Here is a 21,849-nt window from a genome sequence, read left to right as displayed (position 1 = left end):
GGTGATCAGCCTGCCTTGGCCTTCCAAAGTACTGGAATTACAGGCCTGAGCCACTGCGCCCAGCCTTTAAAAAATTTTTTTTTTTCTTGAGACCGGAGTCTCGTTCTGTCACCAGGACGGAGTACAGTGGTGCAATCTCGAGTCACTGCACCCTCTACCTCCTGGGTTCAAGCAATTTTCCTGCCTCGGCCTCCTGAGCAGCTGAGATTACAGGTGCGTGCCACCACACCCAGCTAATTTTTGTAATTTTAGTAGAGATAGGGTTTCACCATATTGGCCAGGCTGGTCTCGAACTCTTGACCTCATGATCCGCCTGCCTCAGCCTCCCAAAGTGCTGGGATTATGGACATGAGCTACTGCACGCGGCCCTGGATGGTAGCAGTATAAATGGTCTGAGCCAGGCAATGGGAATAGGCCTTCAGTCAGTCTCTCGCTTAAAAAAATGGAGATTGTTGGCCCGGCACGGTGGCTCACGCCTGTAATCCTAGCACTTTGGGAGGCTGAGGACGGATCACGAGGTCATGAGTTCGAGACCATTCTGGCCAGCATGGGGAAACCTCTGTCTCTACTAAAAATACAAAAAATTAGTCGGGCGTGGTGGCGTGCACCTGTAGTCCCAGCAATTTGGGAGGCCGAGGCTGGCGGACTGCCTGAGCTCAAGAGTTAGCGACCAGCCTGGGCAACACTGTGAAACCTCGTCGCTACTAAAAAAAATACAAAAAATTAGCCGGGCGTGCACCAGTAGTCCCAGCTACTCGGGAGGCTGAGGCAAGACAATTGCTTGAACCCAGGAGGCAGAGGTTGCAGTCCAGCCTGGGCTACAGAGCGAGACTCCGTCTCAAAAAAAAAAAAAAGAAAAAAGAAAAAAGGAGATTGTTGATAAGCGGTTATACAAATGTCTACATGCTGAGTTGTTGAATGCCACCGACAGTAATAAATATCTGTGCGTAGTGGCAAGCCATAAGTAGCACCTCAGTCACCAAATAGTAATTAGCTGCGTATCCTGGCATCCTGATATGTAACCAGCTCTACCCGGGTGAAAGGTTTATAGCCGCGTACCCCCACCTTAACCAAGGCGCACTCAGCTGCGTTCTGCGATCCCGCACTGCATCATGGACTTCGTAGTTTAGCATCCTAGTGACATCACTGCCGGTTCCCCTCTGAGTGGGCCTATCGGGTAGACTTTTGGTAACCCGTTTTCCTCTGGGAATTGTAGGCAGTAGACGCATGCTGTGCGTCTGCTCGTGTGGTCTGGGAACTACAATTTCCGGCGGGCTGTGAGATTCCTCGGCTGTAGTTAGTAGGAAACTGGATGATTGCCTCAGCAGTTGTGAAGCGTATGCTTTAGTGTAGTGGGAGGCCTGGCATCCCCGAGAGGAAGGGGAAAGGTTGTAATCACTCTTTTGTGGGGGTCGCCAGTGTCGTTGTCGTGCATTTGCAGAGTCGGCTGGGCGGTGCCATGGCGGTGAGTTTGAGCGGGAAGAGTCCCCTGGATTGGGCCCTGGAGCCGGACTGGCCAGTCTGTAGGGGCTCTCCATGTGCTGTCCTGAAGGGAAGAGCCCTTTTCTAAAGGAGAGCCCTTCCTTACCGCCCGACGGTTACGGCATGCCTGTCCAGGAGACTGCCTTTTCTTGCTAGCTGATCAACCAGGAACTGATATCTGTTAACTTTACGGAGTACTTGGATATCATATGTGTTATTTCTCTGGAGTTTCTAAAACCAAGGTGGAGGGCCGGGGCACCGTGGCTCACGGCTGTAATCCCAGCACTTTGGGAGACCGAGGTTCGAGACCAGCGTGGCCAACATGGTGAGACACCCCCCCCCCCCGTCCCCCGTCTTTACTAAAAATCCAAAAATTAGCCTGGCGGGTTGGTGAGCGCCTGTAATCCCAGCTACTCAGGAGGCTGAGGCAGGAGAATCGCTTGAACCCGGGAGACAGAGGCTGCCGTGAGTCGAGGTCGCGCCACTGCACTGCAGCCTGGGCAACAGCGTGAGATTCCGTCAATCAATCAATCAATCAATCAATCAGAGGTGGAGAGAGGAGTATGTAACATCGATTCCTACTTCCAACCAAAAAAATTGAGTGCCTCTCCGTAAAACAGACAAAACTCTCTTTTTTCATAGGGTTTATGTGTGTGGGTAAAATATATTGTAAAATACTGTATCTGGTGCTGATAAATGCTATGGGGAAAAAATAGAGCAAGAAGAGGTGCTAGGGAGTGTATGGTGGGGGAATAAAGTTGCAATTTTAAAATTTTTTTTTAAGATTTGAGAGATGGTCTCACTCTGTTGCCCATACTGGAGTGCAGTGGCGTGATCGTGGCTCAGTGCAGCCTGGACCTTAGGGCTCAAGCGATACCTCAGCCTCCCCACAGCTGGTACTACAGGCGTGCTCCATTACAACCGGCTAATTTTTTTTTTTTTTTTGAGGGTCTCCCTCTGTCGCCAGGCTGGAGTGCAGTAGTGATCGGCTCACTGCAACCTCCATCTCCCGGTTCAAGCGATTCTCCTGCCTCAGCCTCTGGACTAGTTGGGACTACAGGCGCGTGTCACCACGCCCAGCTAATTTTTGTATTTTTAGTAGAGACGGGGTTTTACTGTGTGAGCCAGGCTGGTCTGGAACTCCTGACCCCATGATCTGCCCTCCTCAGCCTCCCAAAGTATTGGGATTACAGGCGTGAGCCACTGCACCTGGCCTATTTTTATTTTTTTTGAGATGGAGTCTCACTGTCACCCAGGCCGGAGTGCAGTGGCATGATCTGGCCATATTTTTTATTTTATTTTATTTTATTTTTTTATGAGAGAAAGAGAAAGAAAAAGGGGGAGAGAGAACAGGATTCTTGCTCTATTGCCCGGGCTGGAATGCAATCTAAAAATAGGTATTAAAAACCTCTTTTATGCCGATAATTGTGCTTAACAACGGAGACAGGAAGGAATAAGGGAAGAAAATAACAAACGAAGAGCCAACCAGTATTTCATTTAAGTCTGTGAAATGCTATGCAAATACTAAAGAGTACTTCCAATTATGTAGTCACTTTCAAAATAGGTGTAATATGATACTGAGAAAAATGTATGTTCTGTGGACCTGGAGTGGAGAATTCTATAAATATTCACTAAGTTTACTTACTCCAGGTCTAAGTTCAAATCATAGATGTCCCTATTAATTTTCTATGTCGTTGATCCGTCGAAGAATATTAACAATGTGGTGTCAAAATCTCCCGCTATTACTGTGCGGGAGTCCAGGTCTCTTTATAAGTCATTAAGAACTTGTCTTATGTATCTGGGTGCTCCTGTATTGGGTGCATATATGTTTATAATCATTAACTCCTGTTGTTGCATTGATCCTTTTACAATTATGTAATGTCCTTCTTTGTTTCTTTTAGTCTTTGTTACTATTAAAGTCTATTTTGTGAGACGAAAGTTACAACTCCTGTTTTTTGTTTTTTGGTTTTTTTTTTTGCTCTCCATTTAATTGGTGAATCTTCCTCCATCTCTTTGTTTTGAGTCTTTGTATGTAGTTGCTTGTGAAATAGATCTGGATACAGTGTACCGATGGGTTTTGACTTTTTATTCAATTTACCTGTCTGTGTCTTTGATTAGGGCATTTAATCCATTTAAATTTAGAATTAATATTAATATTTGTAAGTTCAATGTTGTCATTTAATGCTAGCTGGCTATTTTGCCCATTAGTTGATGTAGATTCTTCATTATAGAGATACTCTTTACGTTTTGGTAAGTTTTTGGGATGACTGTTACTGCTTGTTCCTTTCTGTTTGTAGTGCTTCTTTCAGAAGCTCTTGTAAAGCAGGCCTGGTGGTGATGAGATCTCTGAGTGCTTGCTTGTTGGCGAAAAATTTTCTTTTTCTTCGCTTATGAAGCTTAGTTTGGCGGGATATGAGATTCTGGGTTGAAAATTCTTTTCTTTGAGGATATTGAATATTGACCCCCACTCTCTTCTAGTTTGTAGGGTTTCTAGTGAGAGGTCTGCTGTGAGTCTGATAGGCTTCCCTTTATGGGTAACGTGACCTTTCTCTCTAGCTGCCCTTAGAATTTTCTCCTTTATTTCAACCCTAGTGAATCTAGCGATTATGTGTCTTGCAGTTGCTCTACTTGAGGAATATCTTTGTGGTGTTCTCTGGATTAGCTGGAGTTGAGTATTGTCCTGCCTTACTAGATTAGGAAAGTTTTCCTGAGTAATATCCTGAAAAATATTTTCCAACTTGGATTCATTCTCTTTATGACATTCAGGTATATGTATCAATCATAAATTAGGTCTTTTCACATAGTCCCATATTTCTTGGAGACTTTGCTCATTCCTTTTTACTCTTTCTTCTCTAGTCTTGTCTTCTCGTTTCATTTCATTAAGTTGGTCTTCGACCTCTGATATCCTTTCTTCTGCTTGATGAATTCGACTGTTAAAACCTGTGCATACTTCGCGAAGTTCTTGTATTGTGTTCTTCAGTTCCATTAATTCACTTATATTCCTTTCTAAGTTGTCAATTCTCATTAGCATTTCTTCAAACCTTTTTTCAGAGTTCTTAGTTTCTTTACATTGGGCTAGAACATGTTCTTTTAGCTCACTAAAGTTCCTTATTATCCACTTTCTGAAGCCTAAATCTGTTATTGGAACGCACTCGTTCTCCATCAGACCTTGTTCTCTTGTTGATGAGGAACTGTGATCACCTGTAGAAGGAGAAGCATTCTGATCTTGGGTATTCTCAGCTTTTTTACGCTGGTTTCTTCCCATCATTGTAAGTTCATCCACCTGTCATCTTTGTAATTGCCTACTTTCAAATTAGGTCTCTGAGTGGACGTCCAACTTGTTGATTCCCAGGACCAATATCTGAGCAACCCACTGCGCCAGCCAAAACAGTGGCGTTAAGATTTGTGGTGCTTTTCTGCCTGGGAATCTCCAGTCTGGCTTCCCTCTTGAGTCCCTTCTTCAATCAGGTAAATGGGCAACTCTGCCTTCCCGGAGCTCCAAATGTCGATCAGAAGCGGAACCAGTCCCGTTTACTCTGCACCAAGAACCGCCATGCAGGGGCACCAGCAAAACTGTGATGCCAGCCACAAGAGTCGCCCTGGCGACCCGTGGGGTTCCTCTGCAGGGAATCTTCCGGTCCGTGGGTAACAAAAATTTGTCTGAAAGTGTGATGTCCTCTCGTTGTGTGCGCTTTCTCTGGGAGCTACAATCCCGAGCTGCTAGTGATCAGCCATCTTGGATCTCTCTCCTATTTTTTATTTTTTGAGACAGGGACTCTCTCTATCAACCAGGCTATAGTGTGGTGGTGCAATCATAGCTCACTGCAGCCGGCCTTGACCTAGGTTCAAGTGATCCTCTGGCCTCAGCTTTCCCATACCCTTCCCATGGTCATTTTTAGGTAAAAGATACTTGTTACGTAACTTATGTGTCTATGACATTGTACTTGGTGCTAAAGTGACTATAAACGATTTAAAAGTTCCTGGCTGGGTGTGGTGGCTCGCGCCTGTAATCCCAGCACTTTGGGAGCCGAGGCAAGTGGATCACTTGAGGTTGGGAGTTCAAGACCAGCCTGACCAACATGGAGAAATTCGGTCTCTCCTAAAAATAAAAAAATAGCTGGGTGTGGTGGCGAATGCCTGTAATCCCAGATACTTGGGAGGCTGAGGCAGGAGAATTGCTTGAACCCGCAAGGTGGAGGTTGTGGTAAACCGAGATCGCACCATTGCACTCCAGCCTGGGCAACAAATGCGAAAATCTGCCTCAAAAAAAAAAAAGTTCCGGCCGGGCGCGGTAGCTCAAGCCTGTAATCCCAGCACTTTGGGAGGCCGAGGTGGGTGGATCACGAGGTCAAGAGATCGAGACCATCCTGGTCAACATGGTGAAACCCCGTCTCTACTAATACAAAAAATTAGCTGGGCATGGTGGCACGTGCCTGTAATCCCAGCTACTCAGGAGGCTGAGGCAGGAGAATTGCCTGAACCCAGGAGGCGGAGGTTGCGGTGAGCCGAGATCGCGCCATTGCCCTCCAGCCTGGGTAACGAGCGAAACTCCGTCTCAAAAAAAAAAAAAAAAAAAAAGTTCCTCCCTGTTGGGAATTTACAGTTCAACTGTGTAAATGTCTTAAGGATCATTTGGTTGCGTGTGGTGGCTCAAGCCTGTGATCCCAGCACTTTGGGAAACCACGGCTGGTGGATTGGTTGAGCCCAGGAGTTCAAGACCAGCCTGGGCAACATGGTAAAACCCTGTCTCTACAAAAAAATACAAAAACTAACTGGGTGTGGTGGTGCATGTGCTTGTAAGTCCCAGCTATTTGGTAAGATTGATTGAGCCCAGGAGGTCAAGGCTGCAGTGTGCTGTGCTTGCACCATTATGCTCCAACCTGGGTGGCAGAGGGAGACCCTCTTTCTCTCACACATACACACAGACACACAAATAAATACAGTGAAATTTCATATTACCTGTGACCACAGGGTAGGAGATACAACTAGGCTTCATGAGGCCCTACATACTTTTGTCTTTGTGGGTCCTTTCCCCTGTAAAAATATTAGATATTATATTTCACAGGCTGGGCATGATGGCTTATGTGTGTAATCCCAGCACTTTGGGATGCCAAGTTGGGTGGACCACCTGAGGTTTGGAGTTCGAGACCAGCCTGACCAACATGGTGAAACCCCGTCTCTACTAAAAATACAAAAATTAGCTAGGTGTGGTTGTGTGTGCCGGTAATCCCAGCTACTTTGGAGGCTGAGGCAGGAGAATTGCCTGAACCCTGGAAGCAGAAGTTTCAGTGAGCTGAGATTGCTCTCACTGTTTCGCCCAGGTTAGAGTACAGTGGCTCGATCTCTACTCACAGCAACTACCGCCATCCAGGTTCAAGCAATTCTCCTGTCTCTGCCTCACAAGTGCTGAGATTATAGGTGTGTGCCATCGCACCAGGCTAATTTTTGTATTTTTAGTAGAGACGGGGTTTCGCCATGTTGGCCAGTTTGGTCTTGAACTCCTAGCCTCAGGTGATCTACCTGCCTTGGCCTTCCAAAATACTGGGATTACAGGTGTGAGCCACCTATCCCGGCCAAAAAAATTGTTTTTCTTTTAAAGAGGTCTTGCTATGTTGCCTAGGCTGGTCTCAAACTCCTGGCCTCAAATAAGCCTCCCTCCTCAGCCTCCCAAAGTGTTGGGATTATAGGCAGGAGGTGCTACATCCAGCCAAGTTACTAAGAAGAGGTTTTGGAGTGAGAGGGAACAGTGGAGTTGATATTCTAAATGAAGATTGTTGGTAGCAGGAATGGAAAAGGACGAACAGATGTGCAGGCTTATTCTTTCTTAGAAAAGAAAATACCTTATGCAACCACTGTTTTAAACTTGAAAAGAGTCCAGATTCCTTTTCTTTTTTTTTTGAGATGGAGTTTCTCTCTTGTTGCTCAAGCTGGATTGCAATGTGATCTTGGCTCACTGCAACCTCCACCTCCTGGGTTCAAACTACTCTGCCTCAGCTTCCTGAGTAGCTGGCATTACGTAAGGTCCAGCCCTAGAGGGTTCTGTGAGCCCCTTCCTGCTGGGGCAGAGATGAGAAATTATAGAAATAAAAGACAAGCCACAGAGATAGAGAAAAGAAAGTTTGGGCCCAGGAGTCCACCACTAACCAAAACTCGGAGTCCAGCAGTCGTCCCTAGTGTCCTCATACTCTGACTTTTATTGAGTACAAAAGCTGGGGCAGGGAAGGTAGGGTGTGGCCTTGGCGGTTGGAGACTGGGGGCAGGGTAAAAGGGTGTGGCAGTGATAGGGTCAGGTACATCACATGCCAGACAGGTAGGGGCTCAGGAATTTTCTGTAGCCGAGATGAGGTAAGGGGCATAATGCGTCAACACTTTTTCCATACTTGTCACAGAGACGTTAAGATTTACATTACTTTTACTGATTAATTCTTACAAGAAAAAAGGAACCAGGTGCAGAAGCGGATCATGAGATTGACATGGAATGGTGACCGCTGAAGCACAGCATCACATAGAGACAATTAAGCCCCGGTTGTCTGCGGGTCTGCCTGACAGCGACAGACCTACTGCAAGAGCTTGGAGAAGCGGAGTTTTCTCCTAACTCCTCTGGGAAAGAGACATCTCAGATATTTTGGATGGCTCCTTCCCTAGCTGGCTAAACAGCGGGCTCTTTCCCAGCACTGGCACTGCCGCTCAGCTGAGGCGCCCTCTAGCAGCCCTTATGCGGTCATGACAGAGGGCTTAAAGCGGCTTGCTTTAGGGTCATTCATTTCACAATGTCGCTCCAGGTTCACACTTCAGACCTGAGAGGCATTAGTAAAAGAATTAAGATCACCTATGAATAACAACTACTAAGGTTATATTTCTAATTACTTTCTTCTTCATTTTTTATATGGAAATAGGCTAAGGCTTTTGGCTCCTGCTTCGGCACTTACAGGGTCTTCCCCCTACAGGATTATAGGCATGCGCCACCACGCCCGGCTAATTTTGTATTTTTAGTAGAGATGGGGTTTCACCATGTTGGTCAGGCTGGTCTCGAACTTTTGGGCTCACGCAATCCTCCCAAAGTGCTGGGATTATAGGCATGCGCCACCGCGCTTGGCCCAGATTTCTTAACACGTCGATTCAAATATACAGCCCACTTTATAATTCATGTTACTTCTTTATGGCCACAATATGCAAAAGCTGGCAATGTGTTATTCTCTTTTAAAATATTTAAATATTCAGCAAATATTTATGGAAGATCTACTGTAAGGTAGACATTGAGGATATGATAAGAAATGAGATAGAGTTCCCATCATGAACCAACCTGTAGTCCAGTGGAGGAACCAGATACTGACATCACTGTATAATTATTGCCATCAAAGGGGAAATATTGGCGGGTAGGAACATACTAAGAGGGGGTATCTCATGAACTCTTGGGGAGTCAAGGTGGGTGACTAGCTAAGACCTGAAGGGTGAGATAGCTAAGTGAAGAGATTGGTAGAGTCTGAGGGCAGAGCAGATAGTTTAAGTAGAGGCCCAGTTAGCTTAAATAAAGGCCACATTTGGCAAAATACAGATAGTCCTAGAATGGGGGTAGGGGAATGGAAGGATGTGAAGGAAGGAGTGACCTGGCAGATGAGACAAGCAGGGTCTTAAATGGTAGGTTTAAGAGGATGGACTTTATTCTGAGAGCAACAGAGATCTTCTGAAGGGGGATTAACTTGGTCTGATTTTTTTTTTTTTTTTTTTTTGAGATGGAGTTTTGCTCTTGTTACCCAGGCTGGAGTGCAATGGCGTGATCTTGGCTCACAGCAACCTCCGCCTCCTGGGTTCAGGCAGTTCTCCTGCCTCAGCCTCCTGAGTAGCTGGGATTACAGGCACGCGCCACCATGCCCAGCTAATTTTTTGTATTTTTAGTAGAGACGGGGTTTCACCATGTTGACCAGGATGGTCTTGATCTCTTGACCTTGTGATCCACCTGCCTCGGCCTCCCAAAGTGCTGGGATTACAGGCGTGAGCCACTGTGCCTGGCCCTTTGGTCTGATTTTTATTTTATTTTATTTTTAAAAAGACTAGAGACAGTCTTGCTGTATTGCCCAGGCTGGTCTTGAACTCCTGGCCTAAAGCAGTACTCCTGCCTCAGCCTCCCAAAGTTTTCAGATTACAAGCATGAGCCACCATGCTCAGCAGATTTGTATTTCAATATGATTTCTATACATACCAGTTATGATCTGGTCAGGATTTATGGAAACAAAAATTTACTTGTTTATTTTACTTTGGTTCTTTTTTTTTTTTTTGAGACAGAGTCTTGCTGTGTTGCTCAGACTGGTGTGCAGTGGCGTGATCTCAGCTCACTGCAACCTCTGCCTCGTGGATTCAAGCAATTCTGCCTCAGCCTCCCGAGTAGCTAGGATTACAGGCATGTGCCACAACGCCTGTCTAATTTTTGTATTTTTAGTAGAGATGGGATTTCCCTCTCGAACTCCTGACCTCAGGTGATCTGCCCATCTAGGCCTCCCAAAGTGCTGGGATTCCAGGTGTGAGCCACTGTACCTGGCCTTCTTTGGTTCTTAAAGTAACCTTTTATGTGCATGAAGCTCACATTATGGAGTTTTCTTCTCTGCCTCAGCCTCTCGAGTTAACTGAGATTATAGGCACCCACAACCAAACCCAGCTAATTTTTGTATTTTAGTAAACATACGGTTTTGCCCTTTTGGCCAGGCTGATCTTGAACTCCTGATCTTAAGTGATCCACCCGCCTCAGGCTCCCAAAAGTACTGGGATTACAGGCGTGAGCCTCTGCGCCTGGCTGATAACCCTAATTTTTAATATGCATTTAAATTTCAAGATATCCATGGAAAAATTGATCTATCAGTGAGCAGCTCAGTTCTGTGAACCCAATTCTTTTTTAAAGCAAGCCTGCTGAAATATTCAGTGGTTTATTCTCTCTTTGTGTCCAATAGGAAAGAAAAGGAACAGCTAAAGTGGACTTTTTGAAGAAGATTGAGAAAGAAATCCAACAGAAATGGGATACTGAGAGAGTATTTGAGATCAATGCATCTAATTTAGAGAAACAGACCAAGTGAGTAATAATAGTTTGTGAAGTTTTACACATTGTATTTCTAAAACTGTTGGCTTTATAGTACAGAAACAGCTTGGTGCAACCCATAAGGCAGATTGTATTTATAATGCCTGAAAGAGGGTGAAGGAAGTGACTTTTTTTTTTTTTTTGAGATGGAATTTTGCTCTGTTGCCCAGGCTGGAGTACAGTAGCCCGATCATGGCTCACTGCAACCTTCACCTCCCAGGTTCAAGTGATTCTCCTGCTTCAGCCTCCCAAGTAACTAGAACTACAGGTGCATGCCACACGCCCAGCTAATTTTTATATTTTTAGTAGAGACGGGGTTTCAGTATATTGGCCAGGCTGGTCTTGAACTCCTAGCCTTGTGATCTGCCCGTCTTGGCCTCCCAAGGTGCTGGAATTACAGGCGTGAGCTACTGTGCCCTGCCGTAGGTGACTTTCACTTTCTGCATATGAATTAGGAATTTTTTTCTTATGGGATTTTTAAAGATTTCTTTTTCTAAATAAAGTTTTTTTTTTTTTTAAAGACTACAGTATTTTACATATTTTGACAAAGAAGGATGTTTTGAGATTTTTTTTTTGCTGACTGATAAAAGGAAATTATTCTTAGACTCATAATGTTTATTATCTCCAGAGACAGAAAATGTAAATTTTTATGTTTTTTCTTTATGAGTAAATCTAATGCTTGTAAAAATATAAATGTTGAAGATATTATTTCATAAATACTGCATTGCCTTGATGCTAAAATAATACTGATTTAAAGACAGACATAATGACATGATATTTGGGAAAAACAAAAACAAAATAACTCCCCCAAACAGTGCCACAATAAATATATGCATCAATTATAAGATATATCCCAGATTTGTATATGTTGAGATGTAAGAAAATGTGCTTTTTTTCAAAGGGAATAAATACAGTAATAAAAACAACAGTAAGTTAACATTGAACACTTACTGTGTGCTAGCAAATGTAGCAAGTTTTTTGCATGTATATTCTCATTTAATCTTCTTTTTCTTTCTTTAGTCTTGCTCTGTCATCCAAGTTGGAGTGCAGTGGCACAATCATAGCTCATTGTAACCTCAAACTGCTGAGCTCAAGCAATCCTTCTTCCTCAGCCTCCTGAGTAACTGGGACTACAGGCATACACCACCATGCCTGGCTAATTTGTTTTTTTATAGAGACAGGGTCTTGCTATGTTGCCCAGGCTGGTCTCAAACTCTTGGCTTCAAGTTATCCTTCTGCCTTGGCCTCTCAAAGCTCTAGGATTATAAGACATGAGCCACCACTCCTGGGCTCATTTAATCTTTTATTTATTTATTTTTTTGAGATGGAATCTTACTCTGTCGCCCAGGCTGGAGTGTAGTGGCACGATCTCAGCTCACTGCAATCTCCGCCTTCCGGGTTCAAGTGAGTCTCCTTCCTCAGCCTCCTCAGCTAGGATTACAGGCATGCACCACCACTCCTGGCTAATTTTTAATTTTTATTTTTAGTAGAGACAGAGTTTTGCCATGTTGGCCAGGCTGGTGTTGAACTCAAATGATCCACCAGCCTCGGCTTCCTAAAGTGGTCAGATTACAGGCGTGACCCACTGTGCCCAGACATAATCTTTTTTTTTTTCCCCCTTTGGAGACAGAGTCTGTGGTGTCACACAGAACCTCTGTCACCCAGGCTGGAGTGTGGTGGTGTGATCTGAGCTCACTGCAACCTCTGCCTCCCAGGCTCAGGTGATCCTCCCACCTCAGCCTCCTGGGTAGCTGGGACTATAGGTACACACCACCACACCCAGCTAATTTTTCTATTTTTAGTAGAAATGGGATCTTGTTATGTGGCCGAGGCTAGTCTCAACTCCTGGGCTCAAGTGATCTGCTCAACCCAGCCTTCCAAAGTGTTGGTATTACAGGTGTGAGCCACTGGGCCCAGCCTTTTTAAAAAATTCTTTTATAAAGTTTTGCTGTCTTCCCCAGGCTGGTCTTGAACTCCTGGGCTCAAGCAATCCTCCCACCTTTGCCTCCCAGTGTTGGGATTACAGGTTTGAGCCACCATGCCTGGCCCATCTTCTCAATATCCTTTAAGGGTAACAACTTTTACAATTTCTCTTTTACAGCTGAGAAAACTGAGTCACAGAGAGGCTAAGTAACCAGTTCAAGGTTACATCACCAGGAATTGACTGGGCCTGGGCTCATTTTTAGGACTTTCTGATTCCAAAGTCTTTTCTCCTTGCTTATTAAGCTATATTCTAATGGATTTTTTTTTTAAGAGAAAAAGAAATTGCTGTAGTACTGTCTCTGGTGTTATACTTTAAGCTATAATTTGAAGCTTCTATTTGCTTCTAGAAGTTTGGTCAACTTTAAGGTAATTTAAAATAATTAAAAGTGAACTGAAAAAGCTGCTTTGTTTAGTGAAAGAGGATTCACTAAATTCAGTGTATGCAGTAACACTGAAGAAATATAATGTCAAGTGAAGAAGACAAATTGCAGAAGTCTGTATGAAGTATGCCATTCTTGGTATAAAGCTCCTAAGTGAATGAAACTAAATGATAAGTTGTTTAAGGGTTCTGGCAAGTATGCAAACTATTCAAAAACAAGGGAACAGCAAAAGCAAATTTCAGAATGTTGGTTGTCTCTTGTGGAATAGTAGAGAGGAGACAGGTAGTTTCAGTGGGTTCATAAGTCAGATGGTGTATTTACAAGTGTTCGTTGTATTATGTTTCATAACATAGTATGTATGCTAGATATACTTCATAAGAAAAAAGAATATAGGCCAGGCATGGTGGCTTATGCCTGTAATCCCAACATTTTGGGAGGATAAGGCAGGAGGATTGCTTGAGGCCAGGGGTTTGAGACCAACCTGAGCAACATGGTGAGAACCCTGTCTTTACAAAAACAACTAAAAAATTGTTAAAAAGAATGTAATATAATAAATAGCTTTGAAGGATGCTTTTGAAGTGAATCTACCACATATGTAATATTGAGGATGTTTTATATTACCTGAAGGACTTTGAATTGCTTTATATATATCCAGTATCTGGTGAAAACAAATCTCATTTAATCAGTAAAACGTTAAATTAGCCAAGGTTCATAAAGATATTAAAGAATTTTTTTTTTTTAGTATATTATCTTTTTTTTTTTTTTTTTTGATATGGAGTCTCACTCTTGTCCAGGCTGGAGTGCAGTGACGCAATCTCAGCTCACTGCAACCTCCACCTCTTGGGTTCAAGTGATTCTCCTGCCTCAGCCTCTTGAGTAGCTGAGATTACAGGCATACACCACCATGCCTGGCTAATTTTGTGTGTGTGTATATATATATATATATATATATATTTTTTTTTTTTTTTTTTTAGTAGAGACAGGGTTTCTCCATGTTGGTCAGGCTGGTCTTGAACTCCCAACCTCAGGCGATCTGCCCGCCTTGGCCTCTCAAAGAGTTGGGATTACAGCCGTGAGCCACCGTGCCCAGCCTAGCTTTTGTATTTGTAATAGGGACAGGATTTCGCCATGTTGCCCAGGCTGGTCTCGAACTCCTGGCCTCAAGCAGTCCACCAGCCTTGGCTTCCCAGATTGCTGAGATTAGAGGTGTGAGCCACCATGGCTGACTTAGTATATTATCTTTACTCAAGTATTTTTTTTTTTTTTTTTTTTTTTTTTTTTTTTTTTTTTTTTTTGAGATAGAGTTTCTCTCTGTTGCTGAGGCTGAAATGCAATGGTGCGATCTCGGCTTACTTCAACCTCCACCTCCCAGGTTCAAGCAATTCTCCTGCCTCAGCTTCCCGAGTAGCTGGGATTACAGGTGCCCACCACCACACTTAGCTAATTTTTTGTATTTTTAGTATAGATGGGGTTTCACCATATTGGCCAGGCTGGTCCTGAACTCCAGACCTCAGGTCATTTGCCCACCTTGGCCTCCCAAATTGCTGGGATTACAGGAGTGAGCCACCATACCTGGCCATTTATTCAAGTATTTTAGCTTAAATTAAACCTCTAGTATTTGTTATAAGGCTATATAATTCTTTTTTTTTTTCTTTTCCTCCTCTGTCTTCCTCTTCCCAAGGCTATATAATTCTTATTTATTAATTTTTTTATTTTATTTTCTATATAATTCTTAATAGCCACCTATAAATGTCTTATTCTTTATAAATCTAAAGTAATTTTCAATTTTAGAAAGTTTTAAATTTCTTAATTTATAAATTTACTTTTAAATATTTTTTAAATAACTAAACTTAAGAATTTCCTTCATCCCACTTCCTTAATGTATAAGAAATTTAACATTTATTCTTCTGTACTTTCTTTTTTATACTGTTGTTTTGCAGCAAGGGCAAGTATTTTGTAACCTTCCCATATCCTTATATGAATGGACGCCTTCATTTGGGACACACGTTTTCTTTATCCAAATGTGAGGTAAAGTTTCCCTATGTTTGCTATAATGGGGAGGAAGGTGTTTAACAAATATTGTTTTGAAGAAAATGGCATCTATAGAATTTATTATTTCCTGTTAAGAGGACTTAGAATTCCTTAAAGCACAATTTTTATATTTAAGTAATTTTTTTTTTTTTTTTGAGACAGAGTCTCATTCTGTTGCCAGGCGCCAGGCTGGAGTGCAGTGGCACAATCTCAGCTCACTGCAACCTCCGCCTCCTGGGTTCAAGCAATTCTCCTGCCTCAGCCTCCCGAGTATCTGGGACTACAGGCACATGCCACCACGCCCAGCTAATTTTTGTATTTTTAGTAGAGATGGGGTTTCACCATGTTGGCCAGGATGGTCTCGATCTCTTGACCTCATGATCCGCCCGCCTTGGCCTCCCAAAGTCCTGGGATTACAGGCTTGAGCCACCATGCCCGGCCTTAAGTAATTTTTATATTTAATTTTCCTGTGCCGTGTGTGTATGTGTGCAAGAGTCTGGGCATGTATGCATATTCAAAAGCTATTCCTACATTGGTGAGTTTTGGAATGCTTAAAGTCTAACTGGCATTCTAAAGGAGGATGTGAAGAAAAAAACTCTATTAATTGTTTTGTGTGAAAAGTTCCCATTTTCTATTTGTCATTTAAATTTGCAGTTTAAATTTAATTTTATTTCTGTAGTTTGCTGTAGGGTACCAACGACTGAAGGGAAAATGTTGTCTGTTTCCCTTTGGCCTGCACTGCACTGGCATGCCTATTAAGGTAAGATTGCTTATAGGATTGGTTTCTACTCTTTCTAGTTTGGAACAAATAGTAATAACCCAATTCAAGACCTTAAAATAGGATTTTCAAGTATTGCTACATTAAAGTATGAAATGAGTTGAATTTATTATAATGAAAATTAATTTAAAAATGAAACAACATTCGAAGAAGTGCTTAAATAAAGGGCACCCATTACAGTCTAAGTGATTACTAAGTTATTTTAATGTCTTTTGGTTACCTTATATATTTATGTCTGTGTTAGAATTAGGTAATAACTAATTCTATTTTACTGAAAAGAAAAATGTACAGCCATTGTGCATTTGTGATATATGTAATATGTTGGCATAAAATAATAAACAGTTGTATCGTATTTTGATCATTTTTGTAAATATCTTCATTTGTCTTAAGTTTGTATTTTAAATAATTCTCAATGAAGAATAGGACGGAAAAGTAGAGTTGAAAGGATTCCCTTAATGTAATAGGATTAGGAAATTTAAATCCCGTTTCTGTTTATTCTCCAACCTTTTATTTTATTTTCTTGTAGCCCAGGCTGCAGTGCAATGGTGCAATCTCGGGTCACTGCAACCTCCTTCTCCTGGGTTCAAGTGATTCTTCTGCCTCAACTTCCTGAGTAGCTGGGATTACAGGTGCCCGCCACCATGCCTGGCTAATTTTTGTAGTTTTAGTAGAGGTGAGGTTTCACCATGTTGGCCAGGCTGGTCTCGAACTCTTGACCTCAGGTGGTCCACTCACCTTGGCCTCCCAAAATGCTGGGATTACAGGTGTGAGCCACTGTGCCTGGCCTTCTCCAACCTTTTATTTTTAAAAATGTCAATCCTACAGAAAGTGGAATGGTAGTAAAATGAACACCCTCCACCCTTCACCTGTAGTTACCAAGTGTAAACATTTGCCATATTTGTTTTAGTTCTGTCTCTCAATACAAATGCATGCACACTTTTCTCTCTCTTTTTTTCCTTTTTTCTTTTATTTAAGATGGAGTCTTGCTCTGTTGCCCAGACTGGAGTGCAGTGGTGCGATCATGGCTCACCGCAACCTCTGCCTTCTAGGTTCAAACAACTCTCCTGCCTTAGCCTCCCAAATAGCTGGGATTACAGGCATGCGCCACCATTCCTGGCTTTTTTGTACTTTTAGTAGAGATGGGGTTTTGCCATGTTGTCCGGGCTGGTTTCGAACTCCTGACCTCAGGTGATGTGCCTGCATCAACCTTTCAAAGTGCTGGGATTACAGACATGAGCCACAATGCCTGGCCCTTCTCTTTTTCTGTGAACTTCTTGAAAGAAAGTTGCAGACATCATGACATTTCATTGCTAAATACTTCAGCATGTATTCTGAAAACAAGGGCATTCTTCTGCATTATCAGAGTCCTGTTAGCCCCTTCAAGAAATTCAACATTGATGTTATATTATCATCTTTATCTAATCTGTAGTTAAACTTCTATAGTCTCAAAATATCCTTTCCATCTGTTCCCCCCTTCTCTTTTTTTTTTGAGACAGAGTCTTGCTCTGTTGCTTAGGCTGGAGTGCAGTGGTGCGATCTTGGCTCACTGCAACCTCTGACTCCCAGGTTCAAGCGATTCTCTTGCCTCAGCCTCCTGAATAGCTGAGATTACAGGTGCCTGCTACCATGCGTGGCTAATTTTTTTGTATTTTTAGTGGAGACAGGGTTTCACCTTGTTGGCCAGGCTGGACTTGAACTCCTGACCCCAAGTGATCTGCCTGCCTTGGCTTCCTAAAGTGCTGAGATTACAGGCATGAGCACCACACCCGGCTGTTTTTCACTTTTTATTTTGTGGAGCACCCATTGAATTTAGTTATTCATTCTTTTCATTATCTTTTAATTGTTTTTTGTGATGTTAATGTTTTTGAAGTCTAAGCTAGTTGTTAAGTCCCATAATATGAGTTTTTTGATTGTTTCTTCATGATTAGGGTTGGGCTAAATATTTTGACAAGAATATTTCATTGGTGAGGTATAAACTTCCCATTGTATCACCTCAAAAGCATATAAAATGGCAGTTTGTCCCATTTTAGTGATATTAAGTTAATCCCTGTCAGATTTCTTCATTCTTTAGGTTACTTTTCCCCCTATAAAATTAAAAAGTAAGGCCGGGCATGGTGGCTCACACCTATAATTCCAGCACTTTGGGAGGCTGAGGCGGGTGGATCACCTGAGGTCAGGAGTTTGAAACCAGCCTGGCCAGCATGGTGAAACCCTGTCTCTACTAAAGATACAAAAATTAGCTGAGTGTAGTGATGGACGCCTGTAATTCCAGCTACTTGGGAGGCTGAGGCAGGAGAATCGCTTGACCTGGGAGGTAGAGGTTGCAGTGAGCTGAGCTGGGCCATTGCACTCCAGCCTGGGCAACAAGAGTGAAACTTCATCTCAAAAAAAAAAAAAAAGGAATTAAAAAGTAATGTATAGGATAACACTTTGAGAGCCTGTGAATGTCCTGTTACTAAAAACCCAGTGGTTTTAGCATCCTTTAATCATCCTTGCCTGTTTTAATTATTGTATTAGTGGTTGAAATTCTTCTAAATATAAGAGCCTTTTCTATTAAAACATTTTTTACTTCTTTTTTTTTTTGAGACGGAGTCTCGCAGTCACCTAGGCTGGAGTGCAATGGCGCGATGTCGGCCCACTGCAATCTCTGCCTCCTGGGTTCAAGCAGTTCTCCTGCCTCAGCCTTCCGAGTAGCTGGGGCTACAGGTGTGTGCCAGCACGCCCAGCTAATTTTTTTGTATTTTTAGTAGAGACGGGCTTTCACCATGTTGGCCAGGATGGTCTTGATCTCCTGACCTTGTGATCCACCCGCCTTGGCCTCCCAAAGTGATGGGATTACAGGTGTGAGCCACTGAGCCCAGCCACTTCTTTATTTCTTATTTTTCTCATAACTTTAATAGTGTTTACTTGATGTGATGTTTGTTTTTGACAGTGGACTCATGATATAATTGATAAGAGCTAGGGTGGAAAGTCTGGGTTTAAGTGTTTGTTCTGTAACTTTGCTAGCTGTAAAATTTTGGATAAGTCACTTCATCTCTGTTTTCTGGCTTAACGCTTATCTTAACTACTTGATAGGCTTGTGATGATAACTAATAGAGTATATGTGACAGTAATTTTTAAATTGAGAAACAGTGTTATTCAAAATGATAACACGTTATGTTTTCTATATCTTTATACATCTAATATATACAGTATATAGTATACTACATTGAATGTTGTGGGTGTTGAATAAATGCTTGTTGAGTAAATGAGGTAAAATACTAATTTATAAATTAGTGAATTTTGAGGTACATGATTTATATACTTTTTTTTTTTTGAGACATGGAGTTCATTCTCACTTTGTCGCCCAGGCTAGAGTGCAGTGGTGTGATCTGGGCTCACTGCACCCTCTGCCTCCTCGGTTTAAGTGTTCCTCCCACCTCAGCCTCCTGAGTAGCTGGGCTTACAGGCATGTATGTGCTACCTTACCCAGCTAACTTTTATATTTAGTAGAGACATCATGTTGGCCAAGCTGATCTTGAACTCCTGAGTGCTGGGATTATAGGTGTAGGCCACTGCTCCCAGCCTCCGTTTCAGTTTTCTTTAGTGGATCCATATATATATCAACATATTGCAAAACATGTCAGAGTCGGTTTTAGTTGGCAATAAAAATAGTAAAAAACTGAAATTTTGTCTACCTTGAATTTTGAACTTCAGTATCTCTTAATGTTCATTGTAGGCGTGTGCTGATAAGTTGAAAAGAGAAATAGAGCTGTATGGTTGCCCCCCTGATTTTCCAGATGAAGAGGAGGAAGAGGAAGAAACCAATGTTAAAATAGAAGATACAATAATTAAAGATAAAGCTAAAGGAAAAAAGGTTTGATGGTGGTTGATATTTATGTTGGTCAAAGTTTTATATTTTTCTGATTTATATGTGCATTCCCAGTACTAGCACGGTGCCTGACACATAAAATGTAGTAGATGATTTTTAAAAAGTATCAAACCAAAAAATTATCTTTCTTTCTTATTGCCTTTTTATTCTTTTCTGAACTAATTTTAGATTTACAGAAGAGTTGCAAGATAGTCTAGAGATGTTATGTCTTATATAACTATGATACTATTTTTCAAATTCAGGAACTAACATTAGTACAGTAGTATTTACTAAGCTACAGACTTTTTAGATTTTACCAGTTTTTTCACTAATTTCCTTTCCTCTTCTAAGGTCCAATTCAGGATCCCACATTGCAGTTAGTTGTCGTGTCTCCTTACTATGTTTCCTTAATCTTTTCTGTCTTTCATTTTCTTCTACGACCTTTACTCTTTTAACGAGTACTGGCCAGATAATTATAGATTATGCCTCATTTTGTTTCTCTGATGCTTTTTCATCATTACATTGAGGTTATTGATTTGGAGGAAGACTATTAGAGAGGAATTTGTCCTTCTCAAATATTAGGAAGTATATGATATTAATCTGTTGTCTTATTGGTGATGTTAACATTGATCATTTGGTTAAGATGGTGTCTGCCAGATTTTTCTTCTATAAAGATTTTGTTTTTCCTTTTGTAATTAATATATATTTTGGGAGAGATCTTTTGAGGCCATAGAAATAATACTGTGTTTCTTTTAAAATATTTGCTCGTTAATTTTAGCATTTGTCAGTGGATCTTGCCTACAACAATTATTACTCTGGTGTTTTAATGGTGATTTTCCATTTTCCTCATTCTTTCTACATTTGTTATCTAGAATTCTTCTGAAAGGAAGAACTGTCCTTTCTCCCCCACTTACTCTATCCTTTCTATGTCATATGATTCATGGATACTTTATTCTTTAGGTTATAAGCCAATACCATTGAGCTTTTTGTTTGTTAAGAGATGGAGTCTCACTATGTTGCTGAGCTCCAGGGCTCAAGCTGTCCTCTCACCTCAGTCTTATGAGTAGCTGGAACTATAGGCTTGTACCACTGCGCCTGGCTACTATTGGGTTTTTTTTTGTGTGTGTTTGGTTGTTAACAACACCATAATTTTGTTCAAATTGTTCTTTTTTATTAGAATAAAGCTGGAAAAAATAAATTGTTCTAGCTTTGGCCATTGGGAGTTCTTTTAGCTTGGCTCTTGTGTCCATTAGACATTCTGTCATCTTCCTTTGTTCAAAGCACTTTCTTACTTTGTGGTGTCATAAGGTGTTCCAGGCTTATCTTGTATTTTCCATGAGTCAACCAAGGAATCAACCACTACTCCAAGGTTTCTTTTATTGAAGAATGATATTCAAAAACTAAGGTCTGAGTGCTGGATGTGCTCATTGCCTGGGGGTATCACTGCTTCTAGGCACTCTCAGTGGAAAGAGCAAGGAAATATATTTATGTCTGCTAAGCCATGTATACACACATCTGTTTCTATTTCTTTATCTATTTGCATGTATATTAAAAAACAAGTTTATACTCATACCCCTGGCTCCATCTTAGCACCATGGGGCTCATTCTAGCATTTTCCCTTGGCTAATTTGTGACTTCTTACTACAGTAGTGAGAAACTTGGCTCTCATTACCTATAGTATATTTATTTATTTGTACAATCCTAGTCTACTAGTAAAGTAGTTTCAGAATTGCAAACCAATATCCCTGGGAGAAACAGTTTTACTGACTAAAGTATAATGTTTGTGTGTAATTCTTTTTGTCCTTGGAATCTAATTAAGACCCTGTTTTCCAAAACTGCCTACCTCTTCTTCCCTCTCCCTTTAGTGTGGTTATATCATATATTTGTAATTCAGTTAGATAGCTTTGTCACAGTCTGCATTCCACCTTAGGTTCTTCCAATATCTGGTTAAACTTTTTTTTTTTTTTTTTTTGAGGCAGAGTCTTGCTCTGTCATCCAGGCTGGAGTGCAGTGGCTCAATCTTGGCTCACTGCAAACTCCACCTGCCAGGATCAAGTGATTCTCCTGCCTCAGCCTCCCGAGTAGCTGGGACTACACAGGCACATACCACCATGCCTGGCTAATTTTTTGTATTTTTAGTAGAGACAGGGTTTCACCATGCTGACCAGGCTGGTCTCGAACTCCTGACCTCGTGATCTGCCCACCTCGGCCTCCCAAATTGCTGGGATTATAAGCGTGAGCCACCGTGCCTGGCCTCATTCTGGTTGAATTAAAAAAA

The 21,849-nt window shown here is 41.9% G+C and overlaps 1 protein-coding gene across 5 annotated transcripts in view; it reads left to right on the top strand.

Annotated features, from left to right (window-relative positions):
- The first annotated feature begins 1,253 nt into the window (after positions 1-1,253).
- Positions 1,254-21,849, top strand: part of LARS1 (leucyl-tRNA synthetase 1) — a 73,559-nt gene continuing 52,963 nt past the window's right edge. For 2 of the 5 annotated variants that reach the window (XM_064366477.1, XM_064366475.1), the window contains exons 1-5: positions 1,254-1,465; positions 10,425-10,543; positions 14,853-14,940; positions 15,623-15,703; positions 19,440-19,577. In XM_064366477.1, coding sequence (XP_064222547.1) covers positions 1,460-1,465; positions 10,425-10,543; positions 14,853-14,940; positions 15,623-15,703; positions 19,440-19,577 — 432 coding nt within the window. In that variant the 5' untranslated portion in view covers positions 1,254-1,459. The other 3 variants (XM_064366476.1, XM_064366478.1, XM_064366479.1) reach the window with 3 other exon arrangements.

The sequence above is a fragment of the Aotus nancymaae genome, unplaced genomic scaffold (assembly GCF_030222135.1).
Source record: "Aotus nancymaae isolate 86718 unplaced genomic scaffold, 86718_ANA_hifiasm-v0.15.2.pri h1tg000064l_1, whole genome shotgun sequence".
Taxonomy (NCBI): Eukaryota; Metazoa; Chordata; class Mammalia; order Primates; family Aotidae; genus Aotus; species Aotus nancymaae.
This window is presented reverse-complemented; position numbering and strand designations above follow the sequence as displayed.